At 31.3% G+C, this 21,455-nt stretch overlaps 1 protein-coding gene across 7 annotated transcripts; it reads right to left on the reverse strand.

The window, feature by feature from the left end:
• Nucleotides 1–717: 717 nt before the first annotated feature.
• On the reverse strand, nucleotides 718–9,202 carry LOC110728844 (floral homeotic protein AGAMOUS-like). 7 transcript variants are annotated; one of them, XM_021908516.1, is made up of 9 exons: nucleotides 8,940–9,202; nucleotides 8,691–8,756; nucleotides 8,123–8,374; nucleotides 3,079–3,166; nucleotides 2,789–2,850; nucleotides 2,593–2,692; nucleotides 2,453–2,494; nucleotides 1,263–1,304; nucleotides 718–1,169 (listed from the first exon to the last, which is right to left on the reverse strand). In XM_021908516.1, exons 3-9 carry the CDS (start codon nucleotides 8,356–8,358, stop codon nucleotides 999–1,001), a joined length of 741 nt encoding a protein of 246 aa, XP_021764208.1. In that variant the 5' UTR covers nucleotides 8,359–8,374; nucleotides 8,691–8,756; nucleotides 8,940–9,202; the 3' UTR covers nucleotides 718–998. The 7 variants fall into 7 exon arrangements, with proteins under 7 accessions (XP_021764208.1, XP_021764209.1, XP_021764203.1 ...); XM_021908517.1 differs by having other exon boundaries at nucleotides 3,079–3,160; nucleotides 8,940–9,200; XM_021908511.1 differs by having other exon boundaries at nucleotides 2,593–2,704; nucleotides 8,940–9,198.
• Nucleotides 9,203–21,455: the final 12,253 nt, after the last annotated feature.

Raw genomic sequence — 21,455 nt, forward strand, 5'->3', positions numbered from 1 at the left:
AGTGAAAAAATCACATTATTTTCCAAAATGTCATTATGAGAAACAAAAGTGTTTCTCATAATGAGGAACTGGGGCTCCCTCCTTTTTATTGTCGTCCAACCTCATATAGTCCTATTAAATCTATCTCTCATGTTTATTTGTAGATCTGAATGTCCAGTAATATACCATGTTCAACACTCCTGTGTCCCAAGTTAAGGTACTGTCTACAAGTCTTAGTTTTAATTTTAAGCTTTTGAAATTTAAACACTTAAATATGTACTTGCATACAAAACTAGTACTCGAGTCTCAGTAACATAAAACTGATAGAAGGCAAAGCATTCAGTGGACGATAGGAAACAATTGGTAAATGGTTGTTTTCAAATCATTATGGAGGAAGAAACTATGACATGATGACGAACCTGCAGTAAATCTTTGTTACTCACTGTGAGAAACGTTTTTGTTTCTCACAGTGGCAGTTTCGTAAATAAAATGTACCACCGTGACTAAAGTGGTACAATTTTATCATCCATTTCGTAAATAAAATATACCATCGTGACTAAAGTGATACATTTTATTTAACAAAACTGCCACTGTGAGAAACAACGTTTCTCACAGTGAGTAATGGGGGCGCCCTCCACAAACCTGCTTGCAAAAGGAAGTGAGGGGTTCTCGTGTAGCGTACGAAAGGCTTCCTTTTGTTCCTCCATAGTGGTCTCAAATTGCAATAGTCAAACTAAATACAGACCATACAGTAGCTAAAATATAATAACAGCACAATACACCGAGAATTAAGGTCAAATACTCCATTACACAGGATAAGATAATTAAGTTAAAAGTTTAGGATGCATCAAACGTTATGCAAATCACACTGCACACCAAACATACACTACTACATACTTCCTGTTACTTCCTTATAGACTCGAAAACGCTAGAATACAGGACTAGATCCCATTCATGAGCGAATCCACTAAGTCACTTTCAGCTCCGGCCAGTTCAATAATCCGCATTGTGTTGCATAGTTACACTAACTGGAGCGGGGTCTGGTCTTGGCGGGCATACTGATTATTGGGTTGCAGGGCATTTACTTGGAAGTAATTCCGCGAATCAAACGACTGTGAAGGGACAAGGTCATAGTCACTGCCCCCCGGCATCAAGCTCATGCTTTGCTGAGCTCTTTCATTTTCAGAGATCTGCAAAAATAATTCAGTTTCATGTGTTCATAAATTCGTGCTTTCGTTGTGTTGAAAATAAAGGAAAAGAGAGGAAGGAAGCATTATATGTACCCTTGCTCGGAGAAACTGGTTATTGTTATGCAGTTCAATCTCCTGCAGGAGCAACAATTTTGTCAACAAGTCCAGTATAATTTGTACAATAGCTAAAATAATGTTCGAAACGAAAACATTTCTTGATCTCTAGAGTACTAGTAAAAGAAAATTGAGGAAGTCTGATGATGGCTTCTTCCTTTCTTGACAGTAAATAACGTCTTTTAACATACAAAGTAATAAAGTATACTGACAAAGGGATTTACTCCTGACAAAGTATAAGGTAAAAACAATTTTTTCTCAATTAATTTCCATTTGTTTGTTATTAAATATAATTCTGAAAATAATCTTTATGTGATTAAATTAGAGCAAATTACATGTTTTCAAGTGTTGATAAATGTTACCTATTTCAGAGATAGATATGGGGTAGTATTTCATGTCATATTGCACCACCTATTTCAGAGATAGATAAGGGATAGTTTTGTAGTATCTTATACAAGCGGTAGGTTTAATGTCTAATTTGTTTTATTATCTCTCTAATCACAGTTAGGAATCAAATTGAAACATAAACTAGATATTGTTATTGAGGCTAGTTCCAAGTTCAAATAGATCAGATCTTTCATTATGGTGGCGGCGTTTTTTAAGGCTTGTGTAGTCTAAAACCTAAGAAACTACTAATACAGGCAAAAGGGTTAAATCAGATGAGTGCACGAGACAGGACTAACTTTGGTGACTATTAGAACATCTACACAGACTCTATTAAGACCACTCGTTTGTAACTATGCATTGCATATAAACTGATATAACAATTAACTCACTGTAAAGATTAAACTTATTCACTTAATCTAGTTATTTCTTGAAAAATAAACCACTAAAACAGTAGATCATACGTCAAATAAATTCTACAATATCACTCTATAATGTGGGGCAAGTTGAACGACAAGAAGGAACCTACACATTGATCAAAACTTTCCAAGGAAAATGTGTAACAGCTTCTCTTCAGTCGCGTAATATTCATCAGTGCTTATTTATGTATTGTGATTGCTATTGTTTAAACATCTACGGAATACTTATTTTGATAGAAGAGGCTGTTGTGGTTACAAAGATCTTAGTACTTTTGTACAAATCATATTGGTGTAATTAGCAACTCAGAAAAATAAAGTTTATGTTTAATTATTGGATCGTTTTAGTATTGGGACAGATTAACTTACCCTTTTCTGCATAAACTCAATCTCAGCAAAGAGCAGTTCATTCTGGAAAACACAATAAATAAGGAAAAGTGAATTGCAAGAGGATGTCAAAAGAACTGTATTAACAAGCCAAACTTCATATAGTTTTCTTATTTAGTTACCTTTTTGGACCGAATCCTGTTAATTCCTTTCTCAAGTTTAGACTCGAGGTTCTTCAGCTCCTTCATACTTAGGCTGCTCAGCCCTTCACCCATCATATGCCTGGAAAGATCCCTATAGTTCTATTTCAATAACGTTTGTTCTAAACATAATACTTTGTATCATTTTGTTAATCAAGGTTTACACAGTGAGATTTACCTGTTGGTATTTGTTTGACTTTTGATACTTTGTCGCAGCTTGGCAGCCTCCTGCTGATAGTACTGCAATTTACATTCAAAATAATAATTGTCAGATTACTTAAACATATGTTTATAATGTTACCCTAGTATCTTGCACAATACTGTAGTACCCAAATCACATTTCTAGGTCTAGGGAATTCGGTAACATTGATTTTACCATTCTGTAAGCAACCCATATAAATGTTCTTCAATTCCTACCAAAAGAAAGAAATGTGAGCAATCAAGTGAGGTTAGTTAGTTGCATTATACCTGAGCATTGGCTTCAGCAACTGATCCAGCACCAGTCTGATCAGAACACGCCTTCTTGTACCTGTCAATTGTGCCCTTGACACTGCAGCTAAAGAATATCAATTAGTTCCATGACCTTACGTTCCCTAAGTTTTTATACTTGTTTTTAATTGAACAATCTAGTAAACAATGATGACCTTAACTCATGCGGCATACATACATTAAGAAATGATATTGTTGGGTTTGGGTGTGGCACTAATTTCATACAGTAAATCTCTGTTACTCACTGTGAGAAACGTTTTTGCTTCTCACAGTGGCAGTTTCATAAATAAAATGTACCACCGTGACTAAAGTGGTACAATTTTATCATCCATTTTCGTAAATAAAATGTACCACCATCACTAAAGTGGTATATTTTATTTACGAAACTGCCACTGTGAGAAACGTTTCAGTGAGTAATGGGGGTGCCCTCAATTTCATAGGCCCATTGGTGGAGTATTTATACGTGTTCTAGAAGTTTTTGGATACTAGCAACACGGTTAGTATTCATTTCTCTAGATTTTTTCTACATCATATAAGCCACTAAAATGATCTACAGAATTCTTAACATTGGAAGCAACAAGAAGATATAGGTTGTGAAATTTCTAGAAAAATTGAAGGAAATTCTTGAATTTTCTACCCATTTCTTTTAATCTTCATATTCAACTATAAATATTGGAGATGGACATGATTTCAAAAAAAATATTGGAGATGGACATTTAATTTAAGCATACAAACACATGACCATACACATGCCTACCTATCTACCTTCTTTCGTATATATCCACCTTCTCTACTATGAATCCACTATTGAGGTTATTTTTCGATCGGGTGCTCATCATCCGGGGACATTTGTGAATTGTGTCAAATAAGTTTATTGTATGTCTTTTTTAATATTTGTCTTGCCTTAATTTACCCTTTCTTATTACCACTTTTCATTCCCTACATCTGTTATTTACTTCCGCTACACATTCATTAACCCTAACAAATAGAACAAGAATTGTGTGACTTAAAATGAGAACTAAATTTGACCGGTCAAGATTACTACAGAAAGAGAAATAAAAATAAAAAATTGGTTTAGGTGAACTCAAGAAAAAGGATATGTAAGCATTCACTTTCAAAACAAATATCAGTGAGTAATCATTCAACAAAAACTTGTTTGACATAATCACTGTTTTATTGTGAAATTGTCATATTAATTATTCATTATTAACACCATTGTTTTTTGCCATTATATTTTGGCTTCATATTATCATAACATAGTTGCATTAGGTAACTAGCAACCAGCAGGTAATCCAATTCATCTACAAATAGTGAAATTGAAATACTATTATCAAAAGAGGTGAGAATGTGTACATAATAAGTGAAACTTACCTATGCAAGGGAGGTTTTTTCTTTTATTAGTTGTCAATAAATCACAATTTATTATGTATTTAATTTAGTGATGTATTTATTTTAAAACAAATGGTATAGTGAAATTAAACACACATGCTGGAGAGACTAGACTGGAATAGTAGTTATTTTGACATAAGCAAATTTACCTTCCTGACCATGATATAATACAAATAGTCAAATAGTATAAACTCTCCTTTTAACATATCTGGTCATAACTCCAACCCCTTAAATTGACTTTTTCCTACACATGTCCTAAAGCATTTTAGTTATTGGGTACACATTGACACAATTTGAAAATACAAAATATAAACGGTTCGACCAAACCTTACCCATAGTTATTTATTTATTCAAGTACAATTTTTTTTTTTTCATTTATTGCTGCTAAACAGCAAAAGGAGAAAAGTGGAGAATGGCAGAAACAAAAAAACAAGCAAAACAAAGAAGATGGAATCAAGGAAATCAAAAGCTACATATTTTCATAGATGCAAATCTTTTTTCTCGAAAATTAAGATATCCTACTTGAATAATTATATTAAATAAACAGAAGAACAAGCAATCAATATTGCAAATTAAGAAGTAACAATCATGTTAGTCCTATAATTCAAACTAAAAATATGTCAATCAATTATAAACCGTAAAGTGAATGCATGAAAAAATCTCACAAACAAAACCAAAGATTATGGAATAGATATTAATTCTACCAGTGACTAAATGACATTGAGTACAAGTATGAACAAACAATATGAATAATTTCATGAAATGATTATTACATCTAAAAATAGATACTTACTTCAGTAATTATTTTAGTCAAATCAATCTTGTAACATAGTCCGACACGAAAAGCCATACAAAACAGTAATTTGAATGAAAAGTAAGAAACCTCAGTAAACTCAGCTTCAGAGTTCAGAATATTTACTGTTTGATGCGATGTAATTTAGTATGATATGACCTAAATTTAACATATTTAATGTTTTTAAATCATCAAATTTAATTAAAAAATTTGACTGAACTCTCTCGAATTTTGTGATACCTTAATTTCCTCGAGTAAGTGATTGGCTAAGTTCTGCCACGCTGTCACGTGGTCCATTGATATGATTGGTTAGAATAAGACTAGTGAGTTGAGGACTGTGCCACCTGTCAGAAACCCATTATCCGTTGGATATTAACCCACTCGATTACCCTAATATCCAAGGGTTTTGGATTTTTTTTATTATTAAAAAATGGAATACTAAAATTAGTCTTTTCCAAATTTCTATCAATCAATAAATAAAAATAAAAAATTGAAGTCTGACTACATAATAGCAGCCGTAGGTGTAGGGCTCTTTCTTCTTCCATGCATGGATTGCACAAAGTCAAGTTTGTCCGTACACTTTCTTTTCTTATCTTTCTTCTTTTAAATAAATTAAAAAAAATAAAAAAAAACCCTTTCATTTCTTTTTATTTCATCCAAAATAAATGAAATTCAAGAGTAAGAATTTTGAAAGTAGTTGTAAAAGATGGTGAGAAAAAGCTAGAAGTATAAACATTGTAAAGTGGTTGCAAAAAAATTCCCACAATGCCATTTTGGGAAAAAAATAAATTTAACTTTTTTTTTTTTTGAAACCAGTTAATTTAACTTTCACTATAACTTCACTTGTCTTTTAACTAGAATTACGACTTTATTAAAATAGGATCTAAATTACCTAGTTGAACAAAACTTATATTTTGAAAAAAAAAAAGTGACAGTAGACTAATTCTCTAGAGTAGATAAAAAGATCTACTTGAACGATTATAATAAGATTCAAATACATTAGACGAGATTAAAATATGACTACTAACTGAATTTATATTATGACTAAATATCGTCTTAATTAGAAGATGATGCAATGTTAAGTACAAAACGGTGACCACAAATTGAATTATCTAACGGATTTATATTTCCTACACAAACTCTTTTTAGGTAGCTTTGGTAAGAGTACATAAATTTCTTTGAAAGGCATGAGTATTGTACAAATATATCTAAGCAAGATCTAGTCTCAACACACCCTAATTTTCCCTAATAAAGTGAAAGTTTGTGAAAAAAGGATGATGCAATTTGATTGGTTCAACACACTCTGAAAAAAACAGCAATGTTTTTGTTGTTTTTGCTGTTTCAGACTCAACAGTGATGAGATCATCAAAGAGTGAGGTGGTTCTTTTTTGTTGAAAGAAAATTGTAAAAAAAATTACGCAATTTTTATTTTGAACTAATAGAGAAAGTGAGATCCTTTCACAATCTAAGAGGGTATTTGTACAAAATAAAATAAATCGAATTATTATTTTTATTTTCTTTCACCATTTAAGTTAAAAGAGTAACTGTTTGTATTGAAAATCATATCATTACACTACCCTCTTTCTCTATAAATTTGTCAGATTTACCCAAAAATAATATTAAAAAACAAAAATTATAAACTAAAAACCAAAAGATTCCTCTTTTTCTCAAATTAATCATAAAAATTTTAAATTTTCAATTTTATTCTAGTAAAAGCTATCAATCTAATGTAGATGGACAGTTTTAAGACTTAGTGATAATAACCCTAATTATGAAAAAGAATTATAAATATAAAAATTAAAGGGACCAAATCTTGCAAACTTCTTCTGATTTGTATTATGTTTTTTAACTACTAGCCTTTGTTTTGTTACAAATTTAGACCCACTTTGCCAAAAAAAATGTGTTGTGTGCAATAAATTGAAACCCTCAAATATGTCAAGTAGGCGCATTTTTAAGCCCTAATTTTGGCAAATTTATTGACTTTTACCCATCACGTGTAACCAACATATTTTCATCAATATCTAATTATAGGCAAGGAAATATAGTGTTTTGATAGATTATACAAAGAACCCTAATTTAGTTACACACGCTACGTGTTAGATGAACGAAATCGAAAACATTGTGGTGTTGTGTTGTGTTACATACTGCCCTATAATCTTATCTACTAGTAGTAGTTTGATTTTTTGAATTGGGGTTTCTTGAACACAAACTTTTGTGGGTGTCCTTTTGTTTTAGCTTTATGGGTAAACTGACATGATATTAAGGAAGTGTCAAGAGATTGGAGTAGAGGGTTTTTCGACGAATCGGAATGTGACAACTATGGGTGTAGTAGGCCTACCCCTCTTCTTCTAGCATCATAGATCATAGGCATATTTGTACCTTCACTTAGAGAGAGAAAGGAAGATATTAGAGAGAGAATATACAAAGTTAGCAACAATGGAGAAGAGGGTAGGATGGAAAGCTGATCTCATAGTCCTGAAAACTTTCCCAAATTTTCTTACTGTTTTTAAATTTTTATGTATAATATAATGTTTCCCATTTATTTTAGGTCTGATTATTTTATGCCAAAAAAAAATTGCCAAATTTCTGTTATTTCCTTGTATTACAACCAGATCTATGTTTCTGTCAATCAAAGAAGTAAAAGAAGGCCTTCTTTAAAGAAATAAAAAGGGTATCCCTTAAAGCTCATAACAGAGAAAAAAAAAAGACAAAACTGAAAGAAAGAAAGACAATTTTAATTTCTCTGAGATATAACCCTTATTTATCATCTTCAAAATTTGTCCAAAAATATTAGTGAATTTGTGAATCAGTAAAAAGGGAGGAATTATGTTGAACATATACCTATGATTAGCATACTCATAGAGCCGGCCTCGGCTCGAAAAGACGATGAGGGCAACTTCAGCATCACATAACACTGATAATTCATAGGCTTTCTTCAGCAATCCATTCCTTCTCTTGCAGAAGGTTACTTGGCGGTTTGTCGTGTTTTCGATCCGCTTGATCTCGATCTTTCCCCTTCCCATCTTTCTTTGGCTTGAGGGTGAGCCTTCTTCCATAACTTGTGTCGGGAATTCCATGATTTTTCTAGTTTTTCTGAGAGAAAATTTGATCATATGTTAACATTTTAGCTTAATCAAAAACTTAATAACACCAATAAGATAAAATTAATAACATGGTATATCATTAAACCAACATAACAACCATAACACTAATCTTATTACTGAACTTTCTAGATAGCTAATTAGTCATCCAGCTTAGTTCAATTGAATATGCTGTAATCGAAACTGATTTACGAGCTCGAAATTTCATAGGATGGAAAGGGAATAGAAATACCATAAGAGGCAAAGCGAAAACTAATTAGAATTGAAATTTGGAATTGACTAAGCTAATATTTTAAGCTTAATCTCACCTGAGGAAGAAAAATGAAAAATTAGGAAATATAATTTGTCTGTCTCTCTTTTTCTTCCCTAAAATTCTGCAACAACAGAAAAAAAGAAAGAAAACAAAATGGAAGTGAGTTTGCCCTTCTAGTTGGGTATTTATAAAAGTAGAAACCCATTTAATTTCTCAACTTTCTATTTAATTGTCACAAAGTTTAAAAAAAAAATTAAATAAAAGAAAAATTATTTTTGTTACAAAATTAACCCTTTTATCATACCCTTTTGTATGAAAATGGACGGTATTGGTTGAAAAGAGAAGGCTAAAAATGGAAATTCACATAAAATATTTAGACTCCATTAACAACACTGAGTTTTTAACTTTCTTGTGACTGGAAAAAATTAAAAAGGGGTGATATTGGAGAGAGAGAGAAGGGAAGGATGGGAATTAAAGAGAGAGAAAGGGAAAAGGACTTGTGAAAGAGGTATTAATAATGGGGTGAATGAGACGTTGGTTCAGATCAAGGGTTGCGCACTCTTCCTACTATACTTTGCTTATATATGCTTCCTTCGTTCACCAAAGTGTCGACTTAACTCTTTTTTCTATAAAAATTGAATAGATGTAAGAAAATGGTGGATAAAGTTTTAATAATGGGTGAAGATATGTAAATACTCACCCCATAGCCAGGGTAAGGTTGGATAGCATAGTAAAATACGTTTGACAAAAATAATGAAATAAATTCAAATTGAAATTTTAGAAACAAAAAGGTACGGTGTATAAAATAATTTAGAGGACCTTGGCCAGACCTCAATCATCGAACCCCAAATCTTTAGAATTTAAAGTAAGAGTCTTACCAAATGAGCCAACACTTTGCTAGTGCTTACTATAATAGCTGTTACTTTTTTTTTTTTGACAAGATAATAGGTGTTACATTATTATATGGATACGAAGCATAAATTTGTTTCGTATTTTACTGTCTAGGAAAGAAAAAGAAAGAAAGAAATGTGTGGACATGTAGAATAAATGTAAACATGGATATAATATATTCCACTTGTTTGGAATCTATAATCATGAATAATAATGTGGGATGTCTGTTGGTTAAATATCTTAAGGCAGATTATGGTTATATTTTGATAAATTGAGGGGTATTTATTTCATTACGATGGTTAGGTTATTTGACTAACTTGTTCTCCATGTATCAGAAACTGTACCATTTAAATGTACGAGACTACCCATGTGAACTTATGGGCTATGGCATTAATCCTAGTAGTTTGTTAAGGGTTATTTGTGATCTTGGCTGGTGCTCCTATCTATACTCGTAGAAAACAATTGAACAAGTTAGCGATTTCGTACTATGGTAGATTTGTTATAACACTTCCCTCCTAACTGCATATCGAATCGAGCCGATCATCCAATCATTTAGAATTATACTCCCACAGTCTCCCATTAGCCAAAATATTGTCATGACTTATAGTAAACAATTTATTGAACCATTTTTTTTTATTTTATTTGTGTGTGTTCTATCTGATTCATCCTTGGGGGTAATTCGAATTTGAGGCTCAGTTCTGAATGGTTAAGTTCCAATCCCCTCCCAATTATTATTGCGGATTGAACAAATTACTTAAGTACTCCTTATCAGATTAACAGTTTATCTAATATGCGTTCGCAAGCAAATTTAATGTTACATTAGCACATAAATTTGTAATAGAGTAAATGCAGGCTCTAGTTAAATTTCCAAATGTTAACCTACCAGAGTTTCGGGACACGTGGTGCCTCCGCCACTCATTTCTACTTAGTAATTATTTGGAAATCTAATATCATATCACTAATATATAAAACCGGTCTCGCAGTCAGACCACGAGATATCGACACCTGACATTACAACTTTTTACTAAGTGCCGAGCCACGTAGACGACCAAGAGGTATTATTGTGACACGTAGGATGCTAAGTACGCGAATTTTGGATAGTTTTTTTAAGATAAAAATGTTATATAGTGTTTTATTATCGATATACTTCTAATACTTCATAAATACAAAATTAATTATAACTTATAATAAATATCTCATAACTCCGTATTATTTCCATCATAAAATTCGTTTTAAAAATTTCTGTAAAATAAGATCCATTTATAATACTATCTCCATTCCTGAAAGTTCGACTCACTTACTATTCATCAGGTCAAAATAAGATAACTTTGACCACATATTATGATTTATATAACAGAAATAAATTAGCATGAGGGATCTTATTAGATTATCCTTATTATAAAATTTTCAAAAATCAACTTTTTATAATTTTCATTTATACATAGTCAAAGATATTTATGGTCAAAGATGTTCATTGGAGACCGCGCAAATACAAAGTGAGTCGAACTTTCAAGAACGGAGGGAGTATATTTTAATAAAAAATAGAAAATCAGTAAAAATAAGTTTTAATCAGAATAAATAATTTTAGTTTGGTAAAAATACTTTCAGTTCACTAAAAATAATTTAACTTCAATAAAAAAAAATATCAAGTTAATAATAACATAGATACCTATTTACAAATAAAACTACAAAAAGTACACTATTATATAAATATGCGATATGATATTATATGTTTAATATTTTACGTCTAATATGTTACATTATTAAAAGGGGTTATATGATCGTATTTAACATTCAAGCTAAAAAATTTAGGAAAATCCGGGCAACGTCCGGGCACAAAACTCATCCGGTCTCACAGTCAGGACACGAGATAGCAACACTTGACATTCCAATTTTTCGCCAAGTGTCGTGCCACGTAGGTGACAAATAGGTATTATTGAGATACATATGATGTCAAATAAGCGATTTTTGGAGATAAAAATATTGTATAGAATTTTATTATCGATATACTTCTAATATTTCATATATACAAAATTAATCATAACGTTAAATAAATATCCTATAACCCGGTTTTATTTTCATCATAAAATTCGTTTCAAAAAATTCTTTAAAATAAGATTCATTTATAATAGGAAAATTTGTTCAGAAAAACCTTTTAAAAATTTTTTGGCCAGGAGAAACTAGTTTTAAATTTATTTATTTTGTTCAATAGAGCCAAGTGAGACTTTTCGACATTGACTCACACTTTTCAAGCATTGACCACCCTTTTCCCCTCATGTACCACTCGCGTGACTCTTAAATCTCTAATCACACCCCCTTTTCCTAATTCCACACCCTTTTCCCTCCAATTACACACTCTCTCTCTCCTGCTCTCTGTGAACAAGAATTAAGGCAATTAATCCCCTCTCTGCCATGGCTACAACATCATCAATGAATAAGTGAAGCTACATTCAATTTACAACAACCCAAAAACAGTAAGTTTAATTTAAAAATCGATTCTTTCTTTTGTTTGTATAAACATAGCATTGTTTGGGTTTATGAAGTCCTCTTTGCAACAGGAAATCCACACCTACACCGCAAATCACCTCCTCGAACCATAATTGCTGCATAATTGAGAAAGTTTAAAAAGGGGCAAAAAACCCTAATTTCTATCAGTTTTCGAAACTTTGAGAGTTGGACAAATTAAGCACTTACCCCTTTGGTCGAAACTAGTTGGGAATGCCTTCAATTGCTTCGAATTCACTAGACTCCAACAATGGCTTGTTCACAGAGACGAGAGAGAGAGGAGAGGGGAGTGTGTAATTGGAGGGAAAGGGGAGTGGAATTAGAAAAAAGGGGGTGTGATTAGATATTTAAGAGTCCGTGAGTGGCACATGAGGGGAAAAGGGTGGACAACACTGCCGGAAAAGTGTGAGTCAACGTCGGAAAGTCTCACTTGGCTGTCTTGAACAAAAAAAAATAAAAAAATAAAAAAAAAAACTGGTTTCTCCTTGCTAAAAATTTTTAAAATGTTTTTCTGAACAAAAGTTCACTTTAAAAGGTTTCTAACGAAATTTTCCTTTATAATATATTAATTTAGTTAAAAAAAATAGAGAATCAATAAAAATAAGTTTCAATCAGTAAAAATAATTTAAGTTCAATAACAATAATTTCAAGTCAATATAACATAAATATCTATTTACAAACAAAACTACAAAAAGTACACTATTATATAATTATAAGCTATAGAAATTACATGATCATATTAATGAACATTCAAACCAAAAAGTTTATTCTAAATTTTATCATCCATTTGGGCATCGCCCAGGGCACGAGACAATAATACTTGACATCTCGGTTTTTCACCAATTGTCGCACCACATAGGCGACAAATAGGTATTACTGTGACACATATAATGCTAAGTAAGCGAATTCTGGATAGATTTTTTTAAGATAATAAATGTTGTAAAGAGTTTTATTATCAATATACTTCTAATATTTCACATATATAAAATTAAATCATAACTTTTAATAAATATCATATAACTCTGTTTTATTTCCATCATAAAATTTATTTCTAAAAGTTCCTTAAAATAATTTGTAATATATATAATTTATTTAAAAATAATAATTTATTTTAAAAAAAAATAGAGAATTAGTAAACATAAGTTTTAATCAGTAAAAATAATTTTAATTTCGTAATAATTTAAGTTCAACAAAAATAATTTCAAGTCAATAATAGCACAGATATCTATCACAAACAAAAGTACAAAAAGTACAATATTATATAAAATAAAGCAATATGATATCGTATGTCTAAATATCCTACATTACCAAAAGGGATTATATGACTATATTTAACATTCCAGCAAAAAAAATTTATCCTAAAATTTTATTAACAATCTGGGTCAGGCACAAAACTAGTATATATATAATGAGGAGTTTTTTCCCGAGTTTTTAGAACGCCACGTAGGATTTTATTTTTAAAAAAAATACTAGAGCGCCACATAGGATTAATAATTTTAAAACGCTACAATCGGATTATGCCACGTAAGATTAGTTTTTTTTTAAAGCGCTACGTAGGATTATAAAAAAAAAGCCACGTAGGATTAAATAATTTTAAAACGCTACAATAGGATTATGCCACGTGAGATTAATTTTAGAGCGTCACATAGGAAAATGTTATATTTTAGCCAAAAAAAAGAATTGCAATTTATTTTAGATCAAAAATTTTGTATTAATAATAAAATAAAATCAGCGCGTTTTTTTGTGTGGCTGGCCATATCATGTGGCCGGCTGAGACACACCCAAACACTGACCGAGTAACTCCTGATCAATTGAATAACCTTGATCAACCAAGTAATCCCGACCACATAGTGTGACCAGTCACATATGAAACTTTGTGAAATAAAATATTATCTTTTTATATTACAAATTCTATCTAAGTAAATATGATAAACAATTTAATAATTCATTTTATAATAAAAAATTCAAGTAGTAAGCAAGCAAGCGAATATCACAAAGTTTATTAGATAAATATATATTTAGTAAAATATTTTATTTAAAAAAAATACAAGCTAACCGTGCATTGCACAGATTTCATCTAGTTAAACTAATTTATAAATCTCTTCATGGATTAAACCCTACTTGGCCTACTACTTACCTAATGATACAAGTGAAGAATTATGTATGTTTTGTAAAGGTGTAAGTGTAACGATATCATATCTGACACCCAAACCACAAGTAGCTTTATGCAGAATTTTAATGGCACTAATCTATTGATCGCCTCAAATCCAAAAAATCTACAATCACCTATACATACCACAAATCGTAAACCACTAATTATCAATGTAGCAACACCTAACACCGCCATCACCAAGCTAATTAAGCCACCCATACATGATGACAACGACTACCTAGCTTTAAGGAAACCATCAAACCATGTGTGTGTTAGCTTGTCACCCCAGTTTAATATTTAATCATAATGATAAAAAACCACCCCAGTTTAATATTTAATCATAATGATAAAAAAAAAATCTCTAATGACAAGTTCGTAAATATATGGCATTGGAAATCGTGTTGGTCATTAAAATAAGATTTTATTTTTCTGTTTCATGTTCCAACTGTAAAGTGGATCGGAGTTAACTTTGGTGAAGTAACGACGTTAACAATATTAAATTGACTTTATTGAATTCCTTTTATGCAAAAGCTTTTTCTTCCTCTATTGAAGATGTTTGAGCTTTAATTTCCTCCTCCATTGAAGATGCTCAAGCTTCATTCCTCTTCCATTGAAGTTTCCTTGTGAACTACTATGCCTGATCCATTCCAATTAAACGAAAACCCTGGAAAAAAAGGGAGAAATTAATATTAAGGGTATGGTCAATCCCAAATGGTAGAGATGTCATCCTTCTCCATTGAAGTTGTCCTTAAGCTTCAATTTCTCCATTGAAGATTTTAAAAATCTTAATTGAAAATTTTCAAACTTCATCATCCATTAACGTCGTTCTTCACGAATTGAAGTTAATACTATTAACTTTTTCTATCCTTGAAATTACAAAGTTGTCCAAACTTAAGTGTGTAAATAGACGAGTATATCCTAAAATAAAATAGATTTTGTTTATTATATAGATAAACTTGTATTTTCAATCGAGATCGATATAGAGAGATAATCACAGTCGTAGCTGGGCCAGGGCAGCCGCCCAGGGCCCCCAAATCAAAATCTCAGTTTCATTGAAAAATACTTAAGCTATATAAATTAATCTTCATATATGCTAGACAAATTAACAAACTAGCACAATGGTTATAGCAGGTTGATATAGTGGAATTTTAATTAGTCTTGTGTTTTGGGGTTCGAAGCTTGTCATTTATGTAATTGTTTCATTTTTAGTTCTTTTCTTCTTATTTCTTTATTTTTAATCTATTCTTTCTAATTTAATCATTAGCTGCTTTTTTTTTGTTTTTTTTTTTAGGAAATTTAAGAACATAGAATTTTTCTTATTTTTACTTATTTTCTTATTGTATTTGTTTCAAATTTTCCCCTCATCATTTTTTGTGTTTTTCATTTCTAATTTCTCATACACAAATGTTTTTATAGTTGACTTTCTAATTTTTTAGTTGATACTCTCCCGTCCCAAAATATAGTACAAAAACCATTTGATTCACTTAAAGAAACGAAGAAAATATTATAAAAGTGTGTAAAATAAATTAAAACTAGAATGTTCACAATATTTTAAAACACCAAAAATAGAATACATGCAGTATAATATGAGACGGAAAGGGTATGATGTTTCCAATAGATGTTATACTTGTAAATACTATGTAGTATAATAACATTATTCATTTTGAGTATATATATCCAAGGTACATTTATGATACTCCCATCCATATGACTTGATTAGTTTTTGCTTCTTTTTTTTTTTTTTTTTTGTTAATGTTTTATAGATTAACTTTTTATTTAGACTGGTAGCTTATTCGTATTTTAAGTTAATACTATTTTTAAGTACAGTTTAAGAAATTAAATGTCTATTTAGTATATCGGGCAAACACTCAAATTTATAGGAGCCCCTAATTTTTAGCTTGCCCTTAGGCCCCTAAAATCTCATAAACAGCCCAGGAGATAACCACTAAGCTAGCCGCCAACCACCTTATACTCACCAATGTTTAGGCACCTTGTACTCACCACTCACTATTAGGAATTTCCCATGTTTGTGTAAAGAACAATTATCTCTCATTAATTTAAAAGATCTTTGGGCTACAAATCCAATTGTTACATAATTTTGGGATTGCAATTCACATGACTTAAATTATGTACTAGTCATCATCTTTCTTCAATCCTTAATATTGTAGACTAGTATATTCACCTATTGCCATATATGGTTTTATGTTGAAACCTCATTTGATCAATGTTGTAGTTTTTTCAATAGCCCTCAAAACACTGTATTTTGAGCTAACCATCTATATTATTATTTTTTTGAAAATACCACCCATAAAAAAGGAAAAAAATTAGATTTCACCACCACTTAACATTATCTATAAATTAAAATAAATAAATAAATATTTAAAATAAAATAAAAAAAACCGTTAAGTTTCATATTTTTACAAAAAAAAAAACATTGATTTTCTTGGCGAAACTTACTCTCTATTAAGGTTTTGGTGGTCATTTTGACCGAAAAGGATTCGATTTGAAGTCAAAATTGACAAAAAAAATATTAAAAATACCTCATTTTACATTCATCACACAAACGAGGTATTGTTTAGTACGCAAAACGAGGTACTTTTAATCATTTGTCACTTTAACCTCAAATCAGACCATTATGGCCAAAATGACCCCCAAAATCATACCTCCTCCACCCGCCCCGCCCCCTGCTCAGTACTCACCCCAAAACCATCCACTTGGTTATCCATTCCTGTCTTACACGGACCTCACATTCACCGAATTTTTTATTTTTCATATGGCGGTAATGTCATTGTGTCTTATTTATTATAATTAACCTTTGATTAAATGACCTAATGTAGCTTACATTTATGTCAATGGATCATATGCTCGATCATGCCTTCCTCAATCATCAACAATCGTGCTAGCTACATTATTTTATCTTAGTTGTTCATATGAGCTAAGCTAGTTGCACTAGCTGGCTGTGTGAGTTGGTTTCACTAATTGCTTGTATTAGTTGTGAATAAAAGGTGTTTAGTAAATAGTTGTTATTTAGCCGATAATAACTTTATTTTTATAAAATGACCAACAAGTATATACATGCACGAACTATTATTACTTTATTAGTTTGAGCAAACTTAGTAATGGACAGTATATTTTATCAACTTTAATTTAAGGTAGATGATTTATAATTCACTCCCCCCTTAACTAGAACAAACCTTTATCACACACCCCCTTAACTGTGAACAATACTCTAATTTAGGGTGAGGGAATAATTTATATTTAAAAAAAAAAAAAAAAAAAAATAAAAAAAAAATCATCATGCCAATGTGCTCCATTAATTATAAAGTAGCATAGCAACATAAACAATATGACAAAAAGTGAGGGCGACTGCCATGTGAGTTGCAGAACTCTATATCCTTGCTTTGGCTTCAAATTTAGTAATTAAGGAAAAGTGGGGATTGGCAAGTCTCTTGAAGTTATGTAACTTTCTCAACTCTTTTTACCATTTTGATAGTGTATCAAAATAAATATGATGGTATAGTGACATATATAATTATTTTACATAACTTATTTTTGTTTTCTTTTTCGTATGTCATTGATCTATTCTATCTGGTTTTCTTCCTTTAAACATTAATCTATGGATTAAAGTAATAAAGTTGACTCTTTGATCAACTATATATGATAGTACTAATTAAGTACTTTTTTTTCTTCTTCTTTTGCTAGGCTAGTGTTTTGAAAGTTGATGATACCACGAAGTCAATTAGGGATTTTATATATTATAAATAATTTATAATTATTTTTTATTTTTTTTTACGAAATAATCCCCACACTTGCACGATTCTTGAAACAATCATAAGTTTATTCAGCTTATAATTATCTCATTAAACTTAAAAGTTTTCGGGTATGCTTTGGCTAAGACATTCATGGCGCCTATATAAAATGAATATATCATATATGGTTCTTGGGGAATTAGTTTTAAATGTGAAAAACAAAGTATATTTTATTTTTTTATTTATTTTTTTTCTAAGGGGAAAACAAAGTCCTATTTCAAAGAGTTTGAAAAGGTAACATGTACAATCATTGATTTTGGGCGATTTTGGTCGAATGAGAAGATAGTTAATAGTTTTAAGTCACTTACAATTAATTCTTAGTCAAAACAAAGGTTCTAAGTCACTTAAAATTAATTCTTAGGCAACCAGAAAAAGAAAATTACAATCCAAAATCATTTTGTTTAATGAGGTTTTACATGTTTTGGGACTACCCTATGAAAGGATGGAAATGTGAAGGTTATTACTTTTAATAAAATCCAAAAACCTAGAGATAAATATAAGATAATAATCTATCTATATATTCACCTTATTTTAATTTATTTCAAGAAAAAAAAAAGGTTCCAATAAAAAATTATAATTTTGATAGGAAAAGTTCAAATTTAATAAGGATGATTTACTCATCATAATGATTTAGTCTAAAAATATGCATTATCATCTTAACCATCTAAGAAGTGTGTTTGAAGTTCTAAGAAGGAAAAATTCACTGGAATAATCTCACCTTTGGGTCATTCAAAATTAATAATCCCACCTTTCGATTATTATTTAATAATCCGACCTTTGGGTGCCTTTAATTTTTATTGGTCCCAACCGGTCATGTAACCTGTTATAACAGATTACATGACACGTGGCGGCCCATGATTGGTCAATAAAAATAATAAAAAAAAAAATAACAAAAAAAAAAATCACACACTTAATTAGTGCTAGTGATTCGTTGATTTATTTTGCAGGCAATGTTACATCCTTGTTCCTGTTTTGCTCTCCTGCGTATGTATTTATTACTTTCTACCATCTTTATGCTATGTAATTAGTACTTAAATTGTGATAATCATTAAATTGGACCGGCTTAAATCTAACAGGCCTACAATCTGGAGTATTTATTTGCAAAAAGATAATGAGGAATATAAGTTTCACCCTATTGTGGTCGGATTAATCAACTGTTCAATGGGGCTGTTTTACTCGATGTCGTTCGTGCATTCAAACCCTCACACCATTCTTCTTACCCCCGTCAACTGTGTTGGAATTGCTCTCTATATTTTCTACTTTGTTGTATACTCGTACTACGGTGACAGCTTCAGCAGGGTAAGAATTGGAATTAATCTGAAGAAAACCCCTGAATTTTTACTCATATTCAATTCTTTGCTGTAGGCTGAATTAGATTACTGGTTTGTGTTGTTGCAATTTCAGAAATCAATGTGCAGGTACTTACAAGTCGAGGTTAATCTGCATCACACTAGTAAACCAGTAACACAAACCAGTAATCTAATTGTAATTATGAATTAGGCTTGGGTGGGTTTTGTGGTAGTTGCGGGCATTAGGGTCTTGGGGTGGTGGTGGTTGAATGGGTGATGGTGGTTCACTGTCGTTGATATGGGGGAGGGGGAGGAGGAGAGAAGGTGAAACTATTTTTTTTTTTAATTTTTTTTTAATTTTGGACAAATCAAATTGTGACACGTGTAAATTAAACTTAAAAAAAAATAAAATTTACCTACTTAACCGGTTTCTGGTCAAATGGGACCAATAAAAATTAAAGGCACCCAAAGGTTGGATTATTAAATAATAATCGAAAGGTGGGATTATTAATTTTAAATGGCCCAGAGGTGGGATTATTACAGTGAATTTTTCCTTCTAAGAAAGCAAAGGTTGTATGCAAAGCTAGAAAAATGCTACTTTCTTGTAACAAGTGTGACTTTTCTAAGGTACATAGTATCAAAAGATGGTGTTTCTGTTGATCCATCTAAGGTAGAAGCAATTAAATCATGGCCGGTTCCTAAGAATGCTTCGGAGGTACGTTCTTTTCATGGTTTAGCTTCTTTCTATAGAAGATTTGTGAAAAACTTTTCTAGTATTGTTGCACCTATGACTGAATGTTTGAAGAAAGAAAGAGTTAAATTTGAGTGGAGTAAAGAGGCGCAACATGCCTTTGATGTAATCAAGAAGAAATTGTGTGAAGCTCCTATTTTAGCTCTACCTGACTTTGCTAGTCCATTTGAGGTGGAAACTGGTGCAAGTGGAGTAGGAATTGGTGCGGTTCTAATTCAAAGGAAGAGACATATTTCTTACTTTAGTGAAAAATCGAATGTGCTCGTTTGAATTACTCTACTTATGACAAAGAATTCTATGCAATTGTTCGTGCTTTAGATCATTGGAGTCATTATTTGCGTCCTAATCATTTTGTGCTTCCTTCGGATCATGAGTCTTTAAAGTACATACATGGATAACAAAAATTGAATCCGAGACATGCTAAATGGGTGGAATTTCTACAATCATTTAATTTTTCTTCTAAGTACAAAGAGGGGAAGGCTAATATTGTTACAGATGCATTGTCAAGAAGGTATTTACTTGGTGTTTCGAATTTTCAATTACTAGGTTTTGATTTGATTAAAGAGTATTATGCAAGTGATGAAGATTTTGCACCAATACTTGAAACTTGTGCAAAGGGGCCCGTAGGTTCCTATGTGACTCAAGATGGGTTCCTTTTCAAGGGGAATCGATTGTGTGTGTTCCAAGTGTTCTATTCGTGAGTTGATTGTGAGAGGAGCTCATGGTGGAGGAATTGCAGAGCATTTAGGTATCAATAAAACTCTTAGTATTCTACAAGAGCATTTTTATTGGCCTAAGATGTAAGGGGATATTCAATCTGTGATTGCAAGGTGTGCTTTATGTCAAAAGGCAAAGAGTGTGTTCCATCAAGGTCTTTACACTCCTTTGCATGTTCCTGATTTTCCTTGGATTGCCTCAAACTCAAAGAGGTAAAGATGCTATCATGGTGGTAGTTGATAGATTCTCTAAAATGGCTCTTTTTGTTGCTTGTCACAAAACTGATGATGCATTGCATATAGCTGATCTTTATTTTAGAGACATTGTTCGGTTGCATGATATGCTTAAAACAATTGTGAGTGATAGGGATGTTAAATTCATGAGTTTCTTTTGGAAGTCCTTGTGGAAGTTAGTTGGAACTGAGCTTTTATTTAGCACTTCTTATCATCCTCAAACGGAAGTTACGTACTAATCGAACTTTAGGAGTATTGTTGCGTGGATTGGTAAGTAAAACTCAAAATGATTGGGATGTTAAACTTGCTCATGCTGAGTTTGCTTATAATCATTCTCCTACTTATGCTACTAATCATTCACCTATTGAGATTGTGTATGGTACGAATCCAAGGCTACCTTTGGATTTAATTCCTTTTCCTAATGGCAAATTGGTGAATCATGATGCTAAGACCAAAGTTCAAGTGATGCAAAA

The sequence above is a fragment of the Chenopodium quinoa genome, unplaced genomic scaffold (assembly GCF_001683475.1).
Source record: "Chenopodium quinoa cultivar QQ74 unplaced genomic scaffold, ASM168347v1, whole genome shotgun sequence".
Taxonomy (NCBI): Eukaryota; Viridiplantae; Streptophyta; class Magnoliopsida; order Caryophyllales; family Amaranthaceae; genus Chenopodium; species Chenopodium quinoa.